The 24,207-nt window shown below is 35.7% G+C and overlaps 1 protein-coding gene across 1 annotated transcript in view; it reads right to left on the reverse strand.

Annotated features, from left to right (window-relative positions):
* The window catches only part of TNS3 (tensin 3), a 136,019-nt gene extending 112,306 nt beyond the window's left edge, over positions 1-23,713 (reverse strand). Inside the window, exons 1-10 of the mRNA XM_009895046.1 lie at positions 23,564-23,713; positions 16,669-16,719; positions 15,260-15,382; positions 13,605-13,669; positions 10,510-10,593; positions 7,175-7,287; positions 6,009-6,069; positions 5,796-5,871; positions 1,825-1,954; positions 780-845 (exon numbers count right to left, since the gene is read on the reverse strand). Coding sequence (XP_009893348.1) covers positions 780-845; positions 1,825-1,954; positions 5,796-5,871; positions 6,009-6,069; positions 7,175-7,287; positions 10,510-10,593; positions 13,605-13,669; positions 15,260-15,382; positions 16,669-16,719; positions 23,564-23,713 — 919 coding nt within the window. The remainder of the gene's footprint in view (positions 1-779; positions 846-1,824; positions 1,955-5,795; positions 5,872-6,008; positions 6,070-7,174; positions 7,288-10,509; positions 10,594-13,604; positions 13,670-15,259; positions 15,383-16,668; positions 16,720-23,563) is intronic.
* Positions 23,714-24,207: the final 494 nt, after the last annotated feature.

Below are 24,207 nucleotides of genomic sequence, written 5' to 3' on the forward strand. Positions count from 1 at the left end.
AGCCTGGGCATGGGGGGGGGGAAGAAAGAAAAGGAAAACATGCAATTCACAGGACACTGAATGGCAATATGTATGAGACAGTTAAGAATATTTGGTTTTCATTCAGTCTCAGGCAGAACCCATACTTTTCAGGACACCATAAAATGATTAAGAACACATCCATTAACAGAAACTGCAATATGAAGCATGATCTTAAGTTCTTATTGCAGGTCATAATTATCTATGATCTTAGATATATTACAATAGAATTCTGGATGCATACAGGATATACTCTACAAGCCAACTTCACAGCAGAAGCATTTCCAACAAAACTAGAGCTGTATCTCGTTATGCTAAATGGAAGACAGCCCAAACTTCACCACTGCAAATATAATCAGTTATGACAACATCCAAAAAAAGGTTATGGGACAGGCCACTGCTGTCAATTATGCTTGCCCAAGCTACCTGTACTATGCATATTTTACACATATATAGAAATGTTTTCTACTAATCGTCAGCAACTGTTCTGGTATAGTTGTAAAATAAAATCTGATCACTCCTATGCTGATGTAAATGCAGAGTCTTCACTAAAGTTTTCAAATTTAGACCAGTAACTATATTACATATGTTATCATTTTTACATATTCAAACATTTACATATTTTAACATTTTAGCTGAATTTCAGATCTACTACAAAAGAAGTGGAATAAAAGAGGAAAAAAGACTTTAAAAACAAAGCCCAAACATTACAATGTGATTTATTTTCAAACTAAGCATATTTTTTTCTTCTCTATATTCACCTTGAATTTTCTCTGGCGTTCCTGAAAACACCAATTCCACTTTTCCATAATCAGGGAAACGGTCATCTGAAAACAAATGATAGTATTTCAGCAAGCTATCTCCCAGCAAAGCAGTTCCAAGGCACTCAGAAATCTGGAGCCTCTATAGCTGTTAATATACATACTATCGTCACTCTTCCCTTTGCACTTGCAGTTTAGCAATTTGCTTCTAAAAGACCCACATTCTTTGCCCCACACATCCTCCAGAAAAGACCATGTAAGTGTCAGCTGGTGTTTTGTTTACTTCCAAGAACAGTCAAAAGTAGAAGAGATGTACAGTTCCCAAATTTCTCTCTATACAGACACGGTTGGCTTTGGCTTTTAAAGGAAAACACACCCTGGAGCAAACTAAAATTGATCTCTATATTGGCTAAACTGCAATACTTCACCACAAAAATTTTGTGTAGCCTATGTTGCAGGAAAATATGTCTGATTTTAGTTTGCCAGTAGCATAGGGTGAGGGAGTAACAATCCTGCACGTGAAATAAACCTGAAATAGTAATTTGGAAAATTACATTTTCAAATGTGTCTGAAAAGTTTACCTCCGTTTTTGGATATTCTGAAGCATATCAAAAGATCTCCACCCTAGAGCAGACTAGGTAACAAACACAGTATCAGACTTTGTGACTGTTTTCGTCAGCCAAAAATGGGATTGGCTTAGCTCATCTTTTTTGCTGTAATGGTGACTAACAGAGTCACCAATTTAAACAACTGTCTGTTGTTTTGACAAAAGTGAGGGGAGGTGGTAAGGACTAAGTAGGAGTCTCTGAATTACTTTGACAAGTTAACTCACCTGAAGAGCTTTTCTTCTCATTAGGCGTTTACCTATGCTACATGCTATGAGCTAACTAACAGTTAGCTAAGCAGTTTTCCTTTCCCTAAAAACAGGGATGGACAAAACCCAAGAATCCTTTTGAAAATGGGTCCTGAAGATGACCACATGCACAGGCACACACATGCACCTTTCGCAGACATACACATCCAACCAATCACAGAAGACAAGTACCTTTGTTGGCATTGTCCAAATCCTCTTTGCCAAACACCAGGCCATGTCCTTGAATAGCTCCAGTGTGAAACTGAAGGCGAAAAACCACATCACGAGTAGCTGACCGGTACTTTTTGTGATAACACTTCAGCTAGGAAGCCAGAGAGAGAAACATGTCAGGAAGCAGTTTCTTACAAATCTGAACAAATGTGTGCATATGCATTAGTTGCCAAGTAAAGCAGCCACAACACAATTTACTGCGGACACCTCTGACGTTGTAACAAGCAGGATATGCATTATTCAATCGTTTAAAATTATACAGGTCCAAGGCAAGATAGTTCTGGATATGTAAAAAAAAGTAGTTACTATTTCCATCACTATCAGTCACCAGTCAGTAGATTATGATTCAAAATCACAACATTTGTCAGTACAATGTTGGGATGCTCACTTGTATCCATACTTCTTCACGATACCAAATTAATATAAAACTGAATTATAGCACACTCATTTCAAAGTAACTGAAGAATATGCAGAGTTTTTAGAAGCAAGCCTGCAAGCTGATTACATCTATTTTAGGACTTCTTAAAAACCTACTCCAGTGATGATAGGCTCTTGTTTTATGTTACTATGGGAAGTTGGTAGTAGTTTTGACACCTTGGTTAGAACAACACAGAGCTCTGTAAAAATAACATCTAGTATGAATTTCAGCAGCTAAAGGTGAACACAGTACACTTAATCTCTAACACCGCCTTCCCTAGACTAGAACTGTGGGTATTTTACCTACTAATTCTCCAAGTCAACTGTAATACAAAGCCACTCAGCATTCTTACAGGAATACATAAAAATGTTGGTAGTCACAGGACTGAAAATTTTATTATATTATCCTGATGATATCAGGATTTTATGATAAAGCAGATGTCTTTTTAACGCATTTCAGTAGCAACAAAAAGCACCTTTTTTTAAGGCAGACTGAAAAATTTGTTCTAGACTGAAAATACTGAATAACTGAAGAGCAGTTATTCAAACTGAAGTAATATAAGAAATATGTACAAGGAGGGATGCTTCTGAAATTTGGGACTGAAACATATTTATGAAGTTCTTCTCACTACAGGATTTGAAAAATCTAGCATAAGCTGTTGCTTCATTATACTAACCCCATGATGCCTTAAATTCCAGAAGATAATCAGCACTGACCATATATATGGCACATAGGATAACTTCTGAAATATTTCAGTCCATGTACCAAAGAAGGTTTTTTTTTTCAGGTATTCTCTATGCAAACCACATATTCCTAACCCTTTATAAAAGCTAGGAGATTCTCTACACAAGTAAGCATTACTTTATCTGTAAGTGACGATTTAGGGTTGTTTGTTTCTTTGTTTTTTTTAAAAGAGAATCCCCTACAGCATAGTGGTAGCATCAGGTAAAACAGTATTTGCTTCTTATTTTAAACAGTGCTTTACACCCACTAAAATTAACATAGTGTACAAACCCCTCCATATTGAAGGGATCTGTTTCCTTTTAGTCCAACACAACTACCAGCATCATCTCTCTAGAACCACAGCCATAAGTCAGTCCCTTAAATTACTGAAATATAAGGTAGGAGAAACAGAATGCTTTATTTGAGAATAAACTCTCATTCTCCACTATGCCCAGCAACTCTATGTAAAGGCAAAACACCGTCATAAAGGATGAAAACTGCAAGTGTGCCCAGAAGTGGAAAATGGACAGAAAGGGGATTAAGAGAGCCCCTGATAACAGATATTAGAACTAACCTGCTCCAAAATATATAATCAGCTTGAAAGTAACTGTGATAATTGTATTTAATTATATTACATGAGCAAAAGAAGCTTGAAAAGACTTAAGAGCTTCTTTAAGTTTAGATACATTCCTCCACAATTTTGTGTTAAAGCTGTTTAAACAGCTAAACTTCTTTAGCTGTTTAAACAATCACATGATTTTTACATGTGGATCATATGTGAGTTTCTGAAGATGCAGAAGAGTAAATACCTGAACAATACTTTTTTATGCTCCAACTTGTCAGAGTTTTGGCTTCAAACAGTTTCTGGATTTACTCAATCTTTTGCATAATTGTGTTTATAAAAACACTGAATCTGGGTGAGTTCAGTGACGTATGTAGTTCCTGCTCCTTTCTACTTTCTAATTCAAAGTAACAGCCTTGAATAATATTATCTTAACATATCCTAAACAACTTGTATAGAATTGAAACTGTTTATGAAAATCTGACCTCTCTTACAATTGGTAACAGTGTACATCTATACCCAGGATACCAAGAGCATCTTTTAGTGCTCATTATACACAACAAGCTTTCAATGAAGTCTAAGCTTAACTTTGAATTCTGACTCCACTACCTTCTGATGCCATATTCAAGAATTAATGCAAGCCACTGTAATATGCTGGGAAATACCTATATACATTTACAGATGTCAGTGCAGCTTTTCAACAGCTGTGGCTATGCTGTGTCACCACATACTATTCACATTGTGTTAACAAATTCTCTAAATCTAAGACAAGCAAGTATCTTTCTTTTTTTTTTTTCCTTTTTCCTGAAACCACTAATGATTTTGCTTAGACATAGTAAAAAAATATGCAAAACTGAAGTGAAGTCTTTGTTTAGGAAATACTACCATGCTGAATAAGATGCTAGCTTGCTCAGAAGAATTACTTCCAATAATAGCATGGGATGAATGAAGTTGATCTTTTTTAAAAACAATGCAAGCATTACTGAAATGCTATGTGCTCATTTTTCATTTTAAACACACATTTGATAAATACTGAATTTGTCTCAGATTGATTTCTTTTGTCATCTATTCTATTTCCTTAAGCACTAACAGTCCTCCAATGAGTAACAAATCTTCCTAAATTCGAAACTGTCCCAAACCTCCAGAGCATACCAATTTATAATAGCATATTTAAAATTGTTTCTCCACTTTTCAGTGAAAGAAAGAACAAACAACATACTAAACTGAATGGGATGGGGAAGCAGGAAAGGGAGAAGGAAGAAGGATAACAAAAAAAGATTATTTCAGAAGAAAAAAAGGAGGGGAAACCAACTGGGGGAAACCAAAAAAAAAAATAATGAGGAAAAAAAAATTATCTGATACCAAGGATCCCTTACATTGATGTCCAACAGTTCTCAAAGTAGTACATAAAATAAAAAAACATTCTGAAACCTACTAGCAATAGACCAGGAATACTTTCTGACAGTACCTCCCACCCACCATTCCTTCCACATGTTATTCTGTCCTCTTACTTCAACAAATTGAAAGACACAGCAACTATCTTGCTTTACTTTCTCTGTGTATGACAAGCAAGAGAGAAAGAAGAGAGATTTAAAATGATAGTGCTGGATTCAACCATAGTTAGGCTTTGCACACAGGGAATTACACCCACTCTTTGGCACATATAAATTGCTTTTTAAATACTGCCATGCTTGTAGAATCAAAAAGCTTTTATTTCTTATTATATGTTTTGGAATCCCAAAACAATTTAGAATTAAGTTAGGTATTTTCTTTACATAGTTTTTAAATAAATAAATAAATAAATATATATATATATATGTAAAACTTTTATATAGTTTTACGATTGTGCATGTTGCCTGCCAAGTTACAGGACAAGGGTATTTTAATGTCGAATTACAAATACTCCCTAAAGAAATTTTTATAAAGAGAATAGTGCTACAGGCCTTACTGCACTTGGTGATGCTATGAAATGGGAATGCTGACAGCAATTGTTTCTACTCCTAAAAACCACTAGTTTGAGTTTTATAGGAATTTTGATTCCTGTAAGACTCATGGATGATGACTAAATTAACTTAACCTATTTTGTAGTATGTCCGCACTATTTTGTAGTATGTCCGCAACCATTTGTTACTTTTTTTTTTCTTTTTTTTACAAGAATGCAAAACAGGTCAGAGACTGTAAACTAAATGGCACAGTTTAGTGGATTTTCATTCCATACAATTAACTTACCATAATATCTCCCTTCAAAAGCTGGGCAGGGTCTATAGCAATGCAGATTCGGCTTTGACTTTCTGGCCCTAGGCTACTTAACGGGAGAGATAAGAAAAATAAAATTTATGGTTTAAAGAAACAAAACCAACCAAACAAAAAAGACTATGTAATTCTGCAACTGTGAGAATTAAAACCTGGATCCAAACTTAAAGGAAGACGCTTACGACTTACTATATTCCAGATGTATAAACTGGTTGCATAGCCTGGTATAACTTCAGAAAAGGCCGGCAAGCTGCAAAAAAATCAGCAGAAAATACTGCTTTATAATTATTTTCCTTTATCTGAATACTACAACTAGGAAGCTTCATGCACAGACTGAACAAAGTGGCACAATGCTGACTGTCAAAATACCCTTCAAAGTAAAGCAAAATTGACTTTGACAGGTTCATTTTCCCCCAAAAAAGTATTTGATCATATTTTATGAAAAAAAGTCAATTTTCCTGATCTTCAGACTAGTTCTGAATTATGGAGGAGGAGATTTTAAAGGATTCCAGTAAGGAAAGGAAGAAGGAGCACTTTGCTCCTTATTAGATCTTCCTTCATTCCCACTTTTTCTGCAGGAAAACAAGATTATTAAGGGAAGAAAGAGAATGGCCAAAAAATACCCAACACACCCCCAACCCAAAAACCACAATACCAACACCCAAAACAAAATAAAAAGCATTTTCAAAATTAAACATATATTTGATCTACAGTTTTGTTTCAAAACTAGTAAGTCCCTTAAATTTTTGACAACAAATAATACCTTGTCTTTATTGAAATAGTTATTTTAGAAATAAAACCAGACTAAACCACAATGACAACGTAGCATTGCAAATTCATGCTGATGGCATTTCAAAAGACAGGTGCTATTTAACTCTCAGATGATAAAAATAGAGTTATACTCCTTTAATATGTGCTAGCACAGTATCTTGGTTTAGCATTCTAATTTTAAAGCCACTTATTATAGCAGGCTACCTTAAAAGCACACCATATCCAAATGACTTTTCTACAGAAAATCCAATCTCAAAACAGAAAACAGATTATATTTATGATTATGTTTATTTCCTCAACAAGGAGGAAATGACTGTGAAACCTGACCAGGTTCTCAGCTCTTTTGCAGGGAATGGGATCACAATTGTTCAGAAACCAGGCAGACATGGACAAGAAATTTATTTCACCTGCTGTAATTTTTACTCTTAGGATATTTCTCTTCTCCTGGTTCTTTTATTTGGAACTTTTGAACTGATATCAAGGAGCATCAACTCTAGTTTGAGATTCATGCAGGCTTTCAAAAAGCTCTAAAATGAAACAAGACTTTGAGCCTATGCTTAGATGGGAAAAGTTAGGTAATTTACCTCCCCCAGCATCAAAGCTTGGGATACCATGAAGGATAACATAGTGCAGGAAAAGAGGAGTTGCATTCATTTTCACAGATCCAGATAGAAGGCCACTTAAGAAGTGCACATATCTAAAAATACAAAATTTGTATGAATTAAATAAAACCAGTAATGGAACCATATCAGGGAAATACATTCTTTATGCATTAATATTTCTAGGCCATGGGTAGTAAACAGCATTGTGACATTGCACATAACTCCAAAAGAATAATCTTCCCAAAATAGCGTGAAAAGACACTTTACTTTACCATTTTATTAAATCCATGGCTGTTACATTGCTATTGTTGATGTCTTCATTTTAGTTATTTACATCATTACTGTAAATAAGAAAGAAACTAGCAGAGATAGTAAAGTCAATCATTTTGGTATACATTTCCAGTTGCAACTGAAGGCCTCAACTGGCTTTCACAGCAGCATGACATGGGTCCCACTCCGTTTACAATGAAGTACATTTCATTAAAACAAGAGCAAGAAGTGCCCTTATCAGAAATCTTAGCATTAAGGCCAACACAGGCAAATAACATCTTCATAATGAGAAGTGCTCTCATTTCAGCACCAAACAAGAGGAAAACTACCACAGCAACATGAAAATCATTGTATTTCTGCTATTTAATACCTGATTTGGTCACAAGCTCACGAGCAAGTACATGCAAGTGAACATCAGTGCAGTGTGTGTTAAACAAATTCCTCCCATCTCCTTAAATAACCAAGGGAAAACAGTCTCCTTTATTTTTTCTACTTGCTTTGAGTCCCTTTTTCTTCCATGCCCACAACACAACCTTCATTTAACTTCACTCTCAGGAACGTACAGAAAAACCACCTCTTTTTCCCCCTTTATGCACATATCGCATTAACCAATCCCTTAGTGCATGCTCCTGGTAACACCACAACTAAAGATATCCTGGCCAACGACAGCTTTACTACCCAGAATGGGGGTTGTGGTGGTTCAGGTTTCATTTTATAGACAGCTAGCAAAGCTCACTTTATTTTGAAATATTAAGAAAAGACAACTTTGCTTTTTGGTTTCCTCCTTCAGTCTTTCCGAAAGTATTTGGTACATGAAAAGTACAAATTTACAAATTGTCATACCTACATGACAAAAAAAACAGTGTGGTAAAACCTTGTATCAGTGACCTCTCAAGCCTGTATGTTTTCTCTCTACCACTACCTGTTTTTAATTAATCCAAAAATTTGACTGAATTTTCAAACACCTTTAAGTGTGTGCAGTGCATTTAAGAGGCTTATAGGCATTTGGCTTATTTTTGAGAATCATGTTCAAAGATTTATCCTGAAGATTTATGAGAAATTTTTAAATATGAAAGGTCTGTATCTGCACTTCTCATTTAGGCAAACTTTCAACTACTTATCTGAGAATAAGTATCCACTTCATTGTCACAATGGATTCAGAATAAGAGATCTGGTCTGTACTTGCTTTTCTTGCCACTGTTACAGCATCCAACTAGCAGTGGGGAAAAGCTAAGTGATATTTTCAGGACAGATGCTCTTAATGGCCACAATTTATTTATTTCTGGACAAAACAGTGGAGAAAAGCTTTCAAAATACAAGTAATGTATTTTCAAATTTACCATTTTTATATTCATCTAAATTATACCTGTTTATACATCAACTGGATTTTAACAAGGACATTGCAAATTAATTACCCAAGAATAGTTTCAGAGAAAAAGCACATTAAAAAGGTGATTCAGGCCACTAACTCATCAAAATATGACCAAAAAAGGATTATAAAATTATCCTCAAATATTACATAGTTGTTTTTCTTTTCTCTGTGATAGGCCAGGTTCAGGAGGAGAACATCCTCTCTTCTCATGCGGAATGACACTCCGAAGTACGTGTGCACACATTTGTCTGGAAGATGGTAAGGGCAGCTTAAGTTCGGTACTGGTGAGCAAAGATGTTAATTCCATCACTCAGGAGGTGAACTGAGTCTCTCTGGGATTTCCCTCACCCTGCTCCCCAGAAGAAATAAGCAAGTGTCTTGGAAGAGGGTAGGAGAGCCAGATACCACCACTTATACCCATGTCATCTCTAGCTTTAGGGCTTGCATACAGATCACCTAAGTTAGTAGCTACAGAAGCTTCCTGTCAACATGGTTGTGAAAACTGCCTTGATGCACAATTCACAAAGCCTGCTGTGAGGGTCCCTGGCTCTTATGGAAATATGCCTGCTGCAAAAGGCTTCTTGATGGGAAGATTAAGAACATGTACTTCCTTTTGCTCCTACAGTTCACACTTCTCTACTACTCTCAAATCCTTATTATTAAAATGCAATCACGTATTATTAAAATGCAATCACATACATGCAGGCATAAAATTGGAGAATAAAAAAAGAGGCCAGTAAACTTTTAGTTATGAAAAGTTTATTTCAAGTCTGATGGAATCCTGTACTACTATTTCTCAAGCGAAAAAGAGCTGTGCAGGTCACCAAATGGGTTCAAGAAGTCGTGGAAAAGTTTTTCTTATTTAGAGATTAACAGAACTAAATCCCTTATGCTTGTTGTTACTACTTATTTTTCCAGTTTAATTACTAGCAAAGCCTTATCCTTGAAACAACTTATAAAACACCTACTGTATACATGCTGATTAAGACCAAAACCAAACAATTATTATATCAAATCCAGTTGATATTTTATATTTCTAAAAGAAGATTCACCTATATCACAATTACTTGTCTGATAGATATCTTTTGGTACTGAACGCTTCATTACCTCCAGTCAAAATGAGGTAAACAGCAAACCCCAGAATTACTCACTTTCCAAACTGCTTGCTTTTGAGTCGTAACTCAACCTTATTCATGCAGACAGACTGAAAAGGTAAGACACATCCAGATAGAGAGAATAAATAATGCATGCTTTGACAAACATTTACTAGCATGGACAGGGGGCAGATGGATAATCTGCAGAAACCCCAAACACGTGGTAATAAGATCTTTATTGCACACTAATCAACACACATTCCATACACATCATTTATGCCACAGAAAAATGAGTTTATTATTATCTTTGAGCAATCAAGAAATTTTTTTGTTAACAAACCATGCAGTAAGAACACATGTAGATAACAGTGTGGTACAAAAGGTCTTATCTACCTTGGGCTATGTGCAGGAACTGAACTCATCAATAAAGGAATATTAATATAAGATAAAGTGCTCAGAGTTCAGGAATCACTGGAGGATCTTGTGGAAATAGCCTTCACACAGCAGGGGAGGGAGTAAGGGATGGGTGGAGAAGATAACGATGACATTTCTTATTGGTATGTGTTAGAAAAATTAAATACCTTCTTTGGGATGGCTGCATTAAAGCTGAAACTTTATCATCAAAGAATTTCTTCATAGCAAATCTGTCTAGAGCCTGATCAGCACTGTCAAAACAGAGACACAGATAGCATGTTATTCCAGTTCGGGGTTATCTTGGAAATTGAGCAGGTTACTGCTTGAAACATGCCATAATATTTGGAAGGAAAAATAAGCAAAAAGAAAAGAAAGCAGCACGTTACTAGCAACTCTAGCACTTACAGGTCAGACAAGAATGTTTTTTGCACTGACACTTTCTCATTCCACACCTTAAGGCAGTTTCCTTCCTGAGGCAAAGTAACTACTCCCTTATTCAATTAACTGGATTGCGTATTTCCAGCGTGAGTATGTTAGAGTCATAATGCAATAAACTTTGGCAAAACCAAGCAGCTCAGACTGCAAAAGAAGGATACTTGCCATAATTTCCTGAGAGTGCCACTGGGCAGTTCTCTCTGTGAAATACAAATCTATTCTCTTTTTAAAAAAGAAGCAGCAATATTATGGAGATGAAAAACACTGCCTAGCTCTGACTGTAGTACAGTACATGAGGTGCAAAGAATGCTGGGCTAGAGGATCATTTAAGCAGTCAAATAATTCATTCAGTCTTTGATTTCTGTGTCCTGAGCCACCAAGTGTTAGACTGTTTAAAAGAAAAGTGTCAAATCTTTGAAAAATAAATGTTTTGCATCAGACAAACACAAACACTTCAAATGCACAATTAAGGAGCAATATATTGAGAAAAATACATTTTGTTCTGTTCTCTATCTAGAATGATTCTTATATGGGTCTTCTGCATCTGTGTGGAGAAAGGCAAGAGGGTATAGCAAAAAGAAATGGAAGTACCAAGCATCAGTAAGAATGATGTTAATCACATGTGCCAAGTAACATGCTATGCTGATTCTGTTGTATCTATACCAGATAAAACAATGTATCTTGTAACCAACATAGTTGACAGTGATAATTAACACTAGGACATAAAAAAAGCAGAAGTTTCAAAATAATTAAACTCTGGAATCTCAAATTTTAAATTCCATATCTAGTTCACTGTAAATGAGTTTCAAGGAAAAAAAAATTGTGCAAAGTATACATATGTATATCAGGCTAAAAATAGAATTTATAACTTTTCCAAAAATTAATCAGAAGTTACCAATTGTCTTGACGTGGTGCTGGATCAGACTGTAAAGTCATGTCTTTTCTTCATGGATGTTAAAGATTACATAGTGTGTACTTAGAATATCCTTGACCCAAAAACTCTCTTCTTCACCCAACCCATCATACATCTTCATACATCTTCACCCACACTACCACCCAGAATTTAGGGGACCCACTCATAACTGGCCAAAGACTGCTAGTATTTTGCTTGTTAAAAAAGAGTTTATCAACTATTACAAAGAACTCTGTTTGCCCTTGTTAAATTTGACAGCACATTATTCCTTCCTAAAAGAGAAAAACAGATATTTATAACGTATAAACAAAAGGGTGTTGCATCATAAGGCTGCTTCACTAAGCCTAGATTTTTTGGCATGTGCATGCAGACAATTAGGAACTTCGTTTAGTGTGAACAACCTCAAAGTCTTCCGAGTGCCCCTTCTGACACAGCAGCTGGCACCCTTAACAGCAGCACCAGCAGTAATTTCTGCTTCTGTGAGGTTGCCATGTACCATTTTGAAGAGTCTTGATAATGCTAGGGATATACAAATCCTAGCTGGGAAACTTCCCCAACCTCATTCTTACACAGAAAAAAATCAGTTTTGGATAGAAGCTGACAGACAACCAGAAATTTAAAGGAGGGGTTCCAAATTCCCTCCTCCCCTGCAACCTCACTGAAGGAATCCTGAATTTGTTTGGGTTAAAAGATGACACCTTTCATCGCTGGGCTTTACAATCACATCCAGGTGTTGCTCTGTTATGGCATTACTAAAATGTATTTATAGCCAGGTACCACCTTTAAGGATAACACAATATTGCAACACTGAAATCACAATGAAGTACTGTACTATCCTCACTTGACAGATTTTGTCATTCACAATAATTCTTAACCAAATATTATAAAATTGTGGCAATCATTGTCCCAATTACTACTTGAAGATACATGTATTTATTTTTTCGGCACATATTGGTGTGTATAGTGCATTTAATTTCTTAGTCTACCTGTCGGTCAGGTTTACCAGAGTGAACACAGATTCCTTTGAGATGCTGGTTTTACTGAAACCCATGATCCATGATCACCATGCTATAGTGATTCAGGACTTCATCCACTAGAGTATTGGATCAAATCTATTACTGGCAGACTGGTGTGAATTCAGAACCGAATTTGGTTTTACCGTGGCCTTTATAGTGTTTTTATTTTAATACATTTATATACGTTTATATAAAAGAGACCAAGGGAAAACAATTTGATTAAAAACCAAACAAAAAAACCCAAAACTCCCACATTTCATCCTTTTGAGATCATTTATCAAATTTTATCTTTGTTGACATAAATTGTCAATTGTCATTTCTTAATTTGAGCACTCTAAAAGAAACAATTAAAACCAAGTAATCAGACACCTATTGTTTGAACTAACTGCAAGATAAAGTCTAGATTATTTCTTAAACTGCATTCCACACTTTGATCAACGTCTAGGAATTCCTTATTCAAATATTGATTCCAGAATCTAAAAACTGTTTTCCTTAAATACTTTTAAGAATAGTTTCTCACTTATTCAAAAGGGCAACTTGATGGATGTAGCAAATAGATGGGTTTAACAGAATAAAGATGGCATCATTATTTAAAAATGTTTTCTTGCATATTTCTTCATTCATCTCGAAAGATCCTTTAGCGAATTTTCCCACAGAATCACTGAATATCTCAGATGAGAAGGAACCTTAGAGCATCACCTAGTCCAACCTCCTGCTGAAACCAGGACGTGAAAGCAGGCTGTTTTAAGACATGCTCCAAGACTCTTTGAGAAGAAAACCTGACAAACCTTGACTGACAAACAGTAAGCTGACAAACAGTAGTACAATAAAAAGGCATCTTTTTCCTGATGTTTCCTTAATTGTAAAACACACACACTATGCATAATTCACAACTTACCTTGCAGAAACATTGGTGAAGTGCATATATGATGATATGACTACGCCTATCCTTCCTTTTCCTCCCTGTATTACGAAAAAGGGAATAACAACTTGTTTAATTTATTACATTATGTAAGACCCACACTAAACAACACTTTAAGACAGGAGATTCAGATAGTCTTTTTGATCATGCATCTCCTGTGTTGCTGGAAAGATGGTAATGATGGGAAGCAGCTTGTCTGTCTATGCAAGCTGGCTGACAAATGACATAAAAAACATTAAGTAGGATTTCTCTGTGTGTGCCTGTCAAGTCTTACTAGTGGAGGAAATTATTTAAAAAAAATAAATAATCTTGACCAGTAGTAGAAACATTGTATCAACTATTCTAAATTTATACTACTATTCCCAAAGATTATTCATGACAAGTCTAGACAATGTTGCAAGTTCTGGCATGAAATGCTATAAAATACCTATTTTGGAAAGCATAGGAGTTTCTGACAGGTTTGGGCATTCTTACCTCCCAGCACCTGAGATTTATAACAACTAGTACTTATTTTTCAATGAATAATTTAAAAAGTGTTGCAAACCTTAGGAAATAACTTACATGACATAAATTCAGTACAATTTAGCAAGCAGTATTTCTCACAGATTTCAAAACAATTTCAGTCTCTCAGCTGATACAAGTAGCTGTATCTATCTTCATGGTTGGAAACCTTAAAGTCATTACTGAAAGGCATTAATCAACAATGTGCATTACCAATTTGTATATAAAATACCTAGGAATACTTTGCCCCCTTTTCTTTTGTCCCATGTACGGTCCATTCTCCTGCCTGAAGTCCTGCAGCTAACAGGAACTCAATAGTGTTTCATACAATCACAGCATTTTACCTGCAAGCAATTCAGGACTAGGGACTACACAACCTGACTTGAAGAGAAGTTTTGGTTCCATTATCACCCTCATTCTGTTTAGAGTAACATCTCCCAGTGATACAGAGACAGATTTGCCTCAAGTGTCACCAGCACGGCTACCAGTTTAGTTCTGAATTAATTTTATCTGTATTTAATTAAGGCTTCTCTTTATTTCTTCTCATTGTGAGCAAGCAAGGAGAAGTAGTAACACTGCGCAATGGTAGCTTTGCTATAAAGCACTGCAATGATGCTGGCAGTTGGAACCTGTCAGAAGTACCAAGGAGGTACTTAACGCTCTCATTTCCTACAACCATATGATAGTCTAAAGGGACAATCTGTGATATGTTGCCTATCCTTATCCTGCAACAAAATCCATGATGTCACAGAACATGAAGAGCTTCTAAAGAGTTTGCTGTTGAGCTGGAAAAACCTCAAGCTTCTAAATATGCTCACAGAAGTAGCACTGATGTCTGAAGAAAGCAAACTAACATCACTGCATGCTATATCCAGAGCAGAGGCTAGAACCTTATTTATCATAAAAGCAGTATATAACAAGCACGCAAGGTCAGTGGATTTAAGCTTTCTAAAATCAACTGAAGATTTGGAACACTGTTTCCATCACTGAAAACAGATCAAACAACATTTTAAAAATTTTTTTAAATGAGTAAATTTTTTTAAAATTTTTAAATGGTTGTTTGGTTGTGTTGTTTTTTTTTTTAATGAATACAAACAGATAGGCAATGTGTATACACAAAGTTCACTTACTCTGCAATGGATCACCACCACATGTTGGGGATCATTGTTCAGCCATGACTCCATAGCCTTGCAGATGGTGCACATCTTATCGAGAGGCGGAGCATGGAAATCAGGCCACCCCACATCCATAATCTGCAATTGAACAAGTAACATTCACAAGAGACATCTTGATCCTAATGGTCAAGTATCAAATGTATCAATGTATCAAAATCTGGCTTCCAATAATTGTGACAAGGAAGAGTCTCCGCATTTTTTCCAACCCCAGATAATCATGTTATTCAACTGCCATGATGTAACTAAAACATGCTTACAGGTCTCTTAAGGGGAAGAAGAGGATTTGTTTGGTTGGGTTTTTTTTACAATAATAGTATTTTTCTAAAAAGAAACAAAGAACTCACGCCAAAACCCACCAACCACTCACAAGTGACAACATTTCTGAAGATCTTGATTTCTTTACTAAATTTAAATTAAAAATTAAGGTCTTTTATAATGGTAAAATATTTAGAAGGTCAAAATTAGAACAAAGAATGTTAACTAGCATGATGCAGTATTTTGTGATTCTTTGTATTTAATTTGCAATTTATTTCCTTCACGTGCAACAGATCTGACATCTCAAAATTTTGTTCATATTTTCTGTTCAACTTTAGTCACTATATAACACTATTTACTCAACCTATTATTATTATATGCATATTTTTTATCCCTAACAAAACCAGTAACCACGAACAACTTAAATCCTTCATGATCAATAAAGCATTCAAAAGGTCAAAAGAGTTCTTTTAATGTTTTTCTCAGGTAGCGTGTATCCCTGCAAATCTACTGCTGTAAATACACATCTGTGCTACTCTGGCCTTATAGTAACTGCTGAAGAGAACTGGCATATTTTTTTATGACAAACAAATACAACAATTGGTGAGTAGGAACAAAAGACCAACATCAATAGCTCCCCTCCTTATGTTTCTATTGTGCAGAGAAGCAACTATGAAAAGATAGTACAACAGGGAAGTCTGTATCTGAACCAAGTTCACTTGGTGAACTATCAGACTGTACGTTATAGGTTATACACCCCTAGGATCCTATGACTGCAGAAAGAAAGTACACTTGGGGTAAAATTTGTATCACTCAATAGGAATTTTTCAGTAGTCACAACAGGCTTCAGGTCCTGTCTGCAAAGTCTAAGAAGACAACAGGAACAGCAATGTAAAGCACACACCTAACAGACACAAAACAGAACTTGTGAAATAATTTCTGGGAAAAAATAGTTTTTTAAAGGGATGCATGTGGGGTTTTTGTTGTCATCTTCCAGAAGTTGTTCTCCTACTCTGTATATCAACGCTTGCATACCTTCAGGCTTATCAGGCCATTTAAGTAGTATTTAACACTAGAAAGAGAGGTATGTTATGGAAGACAACAAATACCTTTGGGTTAAGCTTGGCAAGGTCATATCTCTTTTCAGAGAGGTTTAACACCTGTTCAGAGAGAAAGAAAAAAAATATCAACCATCAAGACTTCATAATTTATGTAGCAAGTAGCTATATTTGAAAAACATGAAAATTACAAGAAACTACAATGGTAAGACTGAAGTTTTGCCTACTGTTTTAGTAAACTAAATTAACATTTGAAGTCAGGTGGTACTAACAAGTGTATTTTACATCTTCAGTTATTATACGATGAAAACTAAATATGAAACTAAATTCACATTTTGAAAAAGACAATTTCACTATCAAGTGAAATCGCAACTGGCTATTTAATACCCTCAGAAACCACACCTCTGCATTAAATTTGCTTTCTTTTCCTTTTTTGACTCAGAACCAGGGCGGTTTCAGAAAAGGAGGTGCTCGGCATATCCCAACCTTTTAATGTGAAGGGAAACACTTTAAAAACCCCAAAAGCGGACAGAGATAATTCCAAAACAAATCTTTGCTTTTCAAATGCTGTGTTCCTGTTTATTTTCCCATGTTCCTTCAATGGGCAAAATTCTCTGGTAAGAAAGCATAGTATTTAAATAACTTTGTTTTCAGAAATCCACCTTGTTTCTCGGGTTCACATTTCTGTGTATGTTTTCTCTGTACTGCAGATAAAAACGTATGAGAATCAACAAGGTACTTGCTACAAAAACTGTAGCACCATTTTCTCAATTTGACTAATATAGCTCTAGGAAAAAAAATTCCCCCATCATCCCGTGTGCACAATGGTTTCACTTAAAATAGCAAGTTTCATCAAAGAATCTGCAAGAGCTTTACCAAAAGCCCAGTTAGACTGTAAGTTATCATACATTTAGTGCTTAATAAGGAACAGTTAAAGAGACAGACTGCTAAATGAACAATTTATATGAATAATAATTCTTCTATAATTATATTTAATATACTATATAATTATTAATTATAATAACTATATATAATATTTAATTTTTATATATAAAGCAGTGTAGAGCAGTATATTTGACTTTCATTAGGAATTACTTTAAATCAGTATCAATCAATACTAAGAAGCTGAACTATCAATACTCAACAACTGAAACAATGCTACTGAGGCAGATTCTCTTTCATAGTGTGGCTATTTCACATCACAATGAGCTAAGTATAGATGCCATTCATAATCATTTAAAAAGTCTCATTCCACTGACAGAAGGGGATAAATAGACCATAAATATGAGAAATAGTAAGAGAGATAAGTCCATTATACCCGAGGACAACTTAAGAACCCCTTTTCTAAAGTGTATCATCCCATCTGGCATTAACCAGCACTCTCATCAGCAGTCACAGAAGCCAAGACCTAAACAGGCTAAAGAAACTACATCATTTTGCTTCTAGAATCTGGTGCCTGCTGCTCACTGATGTGGTACTTAAATAAGTTGAATGTGCATCATGTGGAAGTAGGAACACATTATACCATCTTTAGGAAAAAGTACAGTTTTTGAACAAGAAATTCACCCACAGAAAGAAGAAACCCCCAAATTAACAAGATACCCAAGAAAACAGCTTCTATTTTAAGCTGCATAAGGCTCTGAAATCACCCATGATATTGACCATAAAGGGTATACACCGCTTTCACTGACCTCAAACACCAAAACAAAATATAAAACATCTTTACATGATGAGGAACATGGTCTTTATAACAATATATTGCTTGCATTTTAAACAGGTTACTGCTGAAGAGCCAAGCAGCAGAAGTTCATACGTGCACTATCCATATTATTTTGGCTCAGGAAGATGTATCAACATTTACAATTAAGACTATACTTATCCTTCCAGAAATACCAACTGTAATTTAACAGGAATGAAACCAGTACAGTCTTATACAAATGACTCACAAAAATTTCTGTAGTTTTCTATCACTCTTAATATTTTCAAAACAATTTAGTGGAGAGTTGTATTTCTCAGTACAGAATTCTTAAAATTAGTGTTAAAGCTATGTTAAGAAATCAACTACCTAAAATTTTCCACGGGGGAAAAAAAAAAAAAAAGAGTGCTATTTAGTGAGAACTTTTTAAATTCATCTTTCTTGTTGAATTTATATGTAAGATGAGCTTAAAATTCCTGTATGTCAGGATATGACGCTGTTCATGATGGGGATTTGTCACTGCTGGATCAGATGCCAATCTCAAATACATTGTTGTACCCAAGTCCCTGTCAAGCTATAGAGATCAAACCAAGATACTGCAGGAGTCCTGTCAGCACAGAATAGAGACCAGAAGGTACAGAAACCAACATTTCACATACAACAACAAAACAAGAGGTCACCTTCTTTAAAGAGAAGCATATGCTATAAATAGATGTCAATGGAAGATCAACTGCATATTTTTTTAACCCCTTTTTGGCATATCCTAGGTTTACTTACTTATATTTTGGTACAAGAATGAGGAACATTAGCCTTCAGTTCTTCGAAACTTAAATGATTTTGCCCTAAATTTTAGGACCTCATTTAAAGAATAGAAATTAAGTTGGGCAAAACTAACTAAAAAAAAGAAACCCTTCCTCCTTATACACAGCTGAGAGGAAACATCCGCCTTCCCATATGATTTAATCCTGAACTGGGAACTATTAAGATAATACTCACTCACTCTGCTGAATGCTCAGCAACACCATAGAACAAAAATAAGGTGTCCTTTTAGCTGGAGAAGAGACCTTTATGAAGGTACTAAAGGGTCTTAGATTTGGTCTGATCCTTAGATGATCAGAAATACAAAATCTCATGTCAAAGAACAAGTAGCACGTAGCTGGCGATTTTGGAAATGGAAAGATGTACTGTGGTCATACAGGACAAAGTACTGACTGGAGAACAATTCACCAGCCTACCGCCTGTTTCATTAAGGAGAAGACACTGGGAGAGCAGGCAGGCAAAATGCTTCTACCAGGTGCGACCAAACTTGATTGCTGAAAACTAGTAAAGCAACAGCAACACACAAGCATTACCATATAATTTATATATGCAAGACCAAGAAAATGCACAGCAGTTACATTAGTCTCACCTAGTAACAAATATGTATATGCTAAGACTGCAATGTAACCACTGAAATCTTTTTATAAATTGTAGGAGTGTGTTGGGAGCTTGATTCACTTTTAAAAAAGAACTGACCGTGAATTTTGACAATAGGATTTACTGTCAGATTCCTAATGCCTTTGACATAAATGAGTTACTGTTCATCAGCTGCTCTGTATGCCCCAATGTAGACACCTCTCTAACTAGTGAGCTAATTTAGAATAGGTTACTCAAAAAACTTGATTACCATTCAGTCACTGTGGATACAAATATGTAACTGAAGAACGCTAATACAGCAGCAGACAGAAATAAGTTAACTTGCTCATTTATCACTGCTTTAAATAAACATCAAGAGAACTGCTTTGACTACTGTAAGTAATAAACACTGCAATAAAACCTGTCAGACACTGAAAAAAAACATACCTATTTATCTACTTTAAACACCAAAACATTCAGTTTTAGAAAATGAGTATACAATCAGACAAGTATACAGACAAGCTTATAATGTTTGGTGGTTTTTTTGGTTAAAAGCTCAGAACATCTGACCAATTAAGCATTACTCCTCCCCTACAAATACAATGCATAGGAAACTTTTTAGTGAAAACAGCATAACAAATACATTACTGATGAAGTTGATGAAAACAGTGACATAAAGGTGAATTTATTTTTGCAAACTAAGTTTTTCAGTTGACACAGCAATTGTGTCATTTAAACTGTTTTTAGCTTTCTGGCAGATGTTTACAGTCTGTGTATTTCGAAAGTACTGGTGTAAAACAGCATTCACTTGGAATTAAGCCTTTGGATCTTGCAATAACATATGCATTCCTTTGTAACCACAAGACAATTTTATTAGGGAAGAAAAGGATGCTTCATTCTATCCTTTAAATCTCCTTACTATGAAAGGTTTGGGTTTTTAAATAAACATGCATTGTGGAAAGAATCTGTCAATGAAAATATGCTGCACGAAAAGAAACATATCAATGCATCACTGTTTCTTGGCTGCTTTAAAAACTATTTTTTAAACAAATGTATGATGGAATATTTTATCTCTCTCATTTCTTTCTTTTCTCTGTCTAATCCAGAGATTCTTAATTCGTGATTAATATAAAATAACAACAACTTAAGGATGAGAGGGAATGGCCGCAAGTTGCACCAGCGGAGGTTTAGATTGGATATCAGAAAAAATTTCTTCACAGAAAGGGTTGTTGAGCATTGGAACAGGCTGCCCAGGGAAGTGGTTGGGTCACTACCGCTGGAGGTATTTAAAAGATGGGTAGATGTGGTGCTTAGGGATGTGGTTTAGTGGTGAGGTCATAGTGTTAGGTTAACAGTTGGACTCGATCTTAAGGGTCTTTTCCAACCTAAATGACTTCTACAATTGAAAAAGTCTTTGGCTATTTTTGACATAAAAGCTTGCTTGTTATAACAGTCAGGCTATCAGCATTTAAAGAAGAGGCTTTTACAACTCTACATCAATTTTGACACGTCACTGGATTCTTTTGGAGTAACATCATCTTGAATTTTTCAAGATACTGTGACACCCCTCTTGCTGACCAAGGCCACACACATACAATCAGAATAAATTGATGGAAGTACTACATGAATACTACAAAAATCAGTTTTGAAGTTTTTCGTCTGTTGGAGAAGAGTCATGTTTCCTCTAGGAAACAAAGCCTTCTGGGAAGCATTTTTTTTTTTTTTTTTTTTTTTTTAAGGACAGCAAAGCAGAGAAAAATCTACTGCAAGCTATGGACAGGCTTCCATCTCTCCATAAAGGACTCTTGTCTTAGACTGTCAAAGTATAATCCTCTACTGTTAGAGCAAATTATGATTTTTTATTCACACTCTTCATAACAAACTGAGACTCAAACAGGAAGCAATGCACTCACCCAATTCTTTGGGTGTATCGTTCCCCTTCTGTCCTCACTATCAACTGTAGCGGCAACAGTTTAACATATTTAAAAATCTGGAGGAAGAACAGCTAGGTAAGAAATGAAAAATGCTGATTTGTAGTATACATTCTGCTAGCTGAGACCCTGACTCAATGAAAGAGTAAAACTGTTCTCATCAACTTCAGCAGAACTGCTCACTTGCATACTTTTTTGGTTTGGTTTTTTTGTGTGGTTTTGTGGGTTTGGTTGTTGGGGTTTTTTTGCAGGGGGTGGGCTTTGCTGCTATACACTTGCCTCTTGAGCAAACTGAAGAGGGTCTTTGAAACAGAAGAAACAAAGCATAGTTTAAAAATGAGCTCTCCAGATCTACAACCTGGCTGTGGTTTGCCAGGTTATCTTGCAAATCTGCAGAGACATACTTGAAGGAGGTGTCATCAAACTTTCTTTTGACCAAGTCAGCCGATTTCCCAAGTACTCCTTAGAATATAAATAAATAAATAGAACAAAACTAAAAAAACCCCAAAAAAACCCCAAAACCAAAAAACCACACAGATCCAAACTTTGCAAGAGAAACTGACTGCAATCCCACTTAGAGTGAGGGCACCCTAAACAAGACTTATCATATACCAGATCTTTTGTAATACAAACAGGTATTTAGTGAAATTTAACTGGAGTGAGACTACAAGCTTATTTCACAAATACCAAAACGCTGTTGTTGCACAGGAAAGGTCACTGAGAACAGGTGAATTTGAACCAGTAAAGCTTTACATATAGGTCACCTTCAAACTATTACTTCTCTTGTGCCTTACAAGCTACCAGCGCCTGATGGAAGAGCAAGAAGGCAGCATGCTGAGGACATCAGACAACATTACAAGTATTGCAAGTGCATCTTGAGGACAATACCTGGTTAATAATATATCTATGACACCTTGGTTTGTGAGCGAAAGGTATTTAAATCATTAGGTGAAATCTCTCCAGAAACTGACTTACACCATGAGTCAAGTTCATACTCCTGAAGGTTTTATATATATTTCAGTATTTCCTTTTATTTTATTATTAATATTTCATTAAAGTAGTTTAGTTCCTTCTAAACTCCCAAGTCTCTTTTTCCCTCCTCTGCCTCTATCTTAGAAGAGGGGTAAGGGGGACCATCTGTCGGTCCAATCTGGGGTGCCCCACATCCCATTACCCAATTCGCCCTAAACCACGGCAAAAGTGAACAAAACCTTGGCCCTGTTTTAAACTTGCCTTTATACAAAAAGCTGAGACAATACATGCCATAAGGTTTAGATGCACTAGCCAGACAACAGCACAGGAGATTAACAGTTTGGGTCATCATTTAAAAAAAATATAAATTCTGCACATAGGGCTCCTTATAGATTTGCTTACAACTTAATTTCCTATAGAAAACTAAACAGCAGAAAAACAATGCATCTAAATAAAGTCAATGAGAAACAGCTGGATAAAACACACAAACAGTAACCCTACTTTTATATATTGTTTCACAACACATAGTAGAGACAGCCAAGACATGATGGTGAGAGAGCATCACATACCCAGCTGAGGACCCAGATGTAGCTGGCTGCTAGAAAGAAAAAGAAAAAAAAAAAAAAAGAACACTCCACACTGCAGGGTGTGTATCTTTTTAAAAAGCATGCTTTGGACACTGACAATAGTCAGTGCAATTGTTCTACAGCATTTGACTATGTGCTATCATGAGACTACAGTATCACCAGCAGAAAAGTGCTTTTAATATACATCCTCGCCTAACAGCTTAAAACACTACTGAAAATCTTGCTCCTGCTTGCAAAGCTGTAAAGGTAAATGAAAGACACTTTAGATGAGTGACTTCAGGTTTAGAATAGTGTATGTAGACCTACAAGTGATCTTCCTGTAGGACAGAAGATGAGGTATCACAAAAGACTGATCCAACACATACCAAGTAATTATCCCCATGTTTGGATTTGAGCATTCGGGTTACATCTTGTAGATTGTGGAGGTAAGTTTCCTCAGAGCAACTAGCAGGGAAGGATACAGCGATGATCCGCTCTGTGATGTAAGTGAGGTCAAGTTCATAGCCTTCCTCCATAATGTGATCAAAGTCTGCACTGCTGTGAAGAAATTAGATGTGGCAGTTCAGAGCAAAGCAGACAAGAACAAACAGCATATTAATGAGAAGAAACTGCAACTTGGACTCATAGTCAAGCATCTGATGTTTCCAATATTTTCATTACAGTTACAACTTATTAAATGTCTACAGAGCTCAAATAATTCAGTTCAGTACACAAAAGGAATTAGCCAAACATCAGAGTTCCTCACATCAAAACTACAGTGAAAAAATATCCGCAACTAATAACGTAGAAAAGCAGTAAAATGAAGCAACTTTGACAAACACTAGTGCAAGAAATTTGGGAGTTAAATAGAAAACATATAGGTATTTATGTCTGCACAAATCTCTTTTTCTTTAGAATTCTGCAAATGCTTGAATCTACCGATTTCTAAAATCGGTAGATTCAACAGTGGCCCATAAAACATTGTGGATAGATACCATCTTGAAATCTGCTCTGAGTAACACTGAAGTGA

The sequence above is a fragment of the Charadrius vociferus genome, unplaced genomic scaffold (assembly GCF_000708025.1).
Source record: "Charadrius vociferus isolate BGI_N301 unplaced genomic scaffold, ASM70802v2 scaffold101, whole genome shotgun sequence".
Lineage (NCBI taxonomy): Eukaryota > Metazoa > Chordata > Aves > Charadriiformes > Charadriidae > Charadrius > Charadrius vociferus.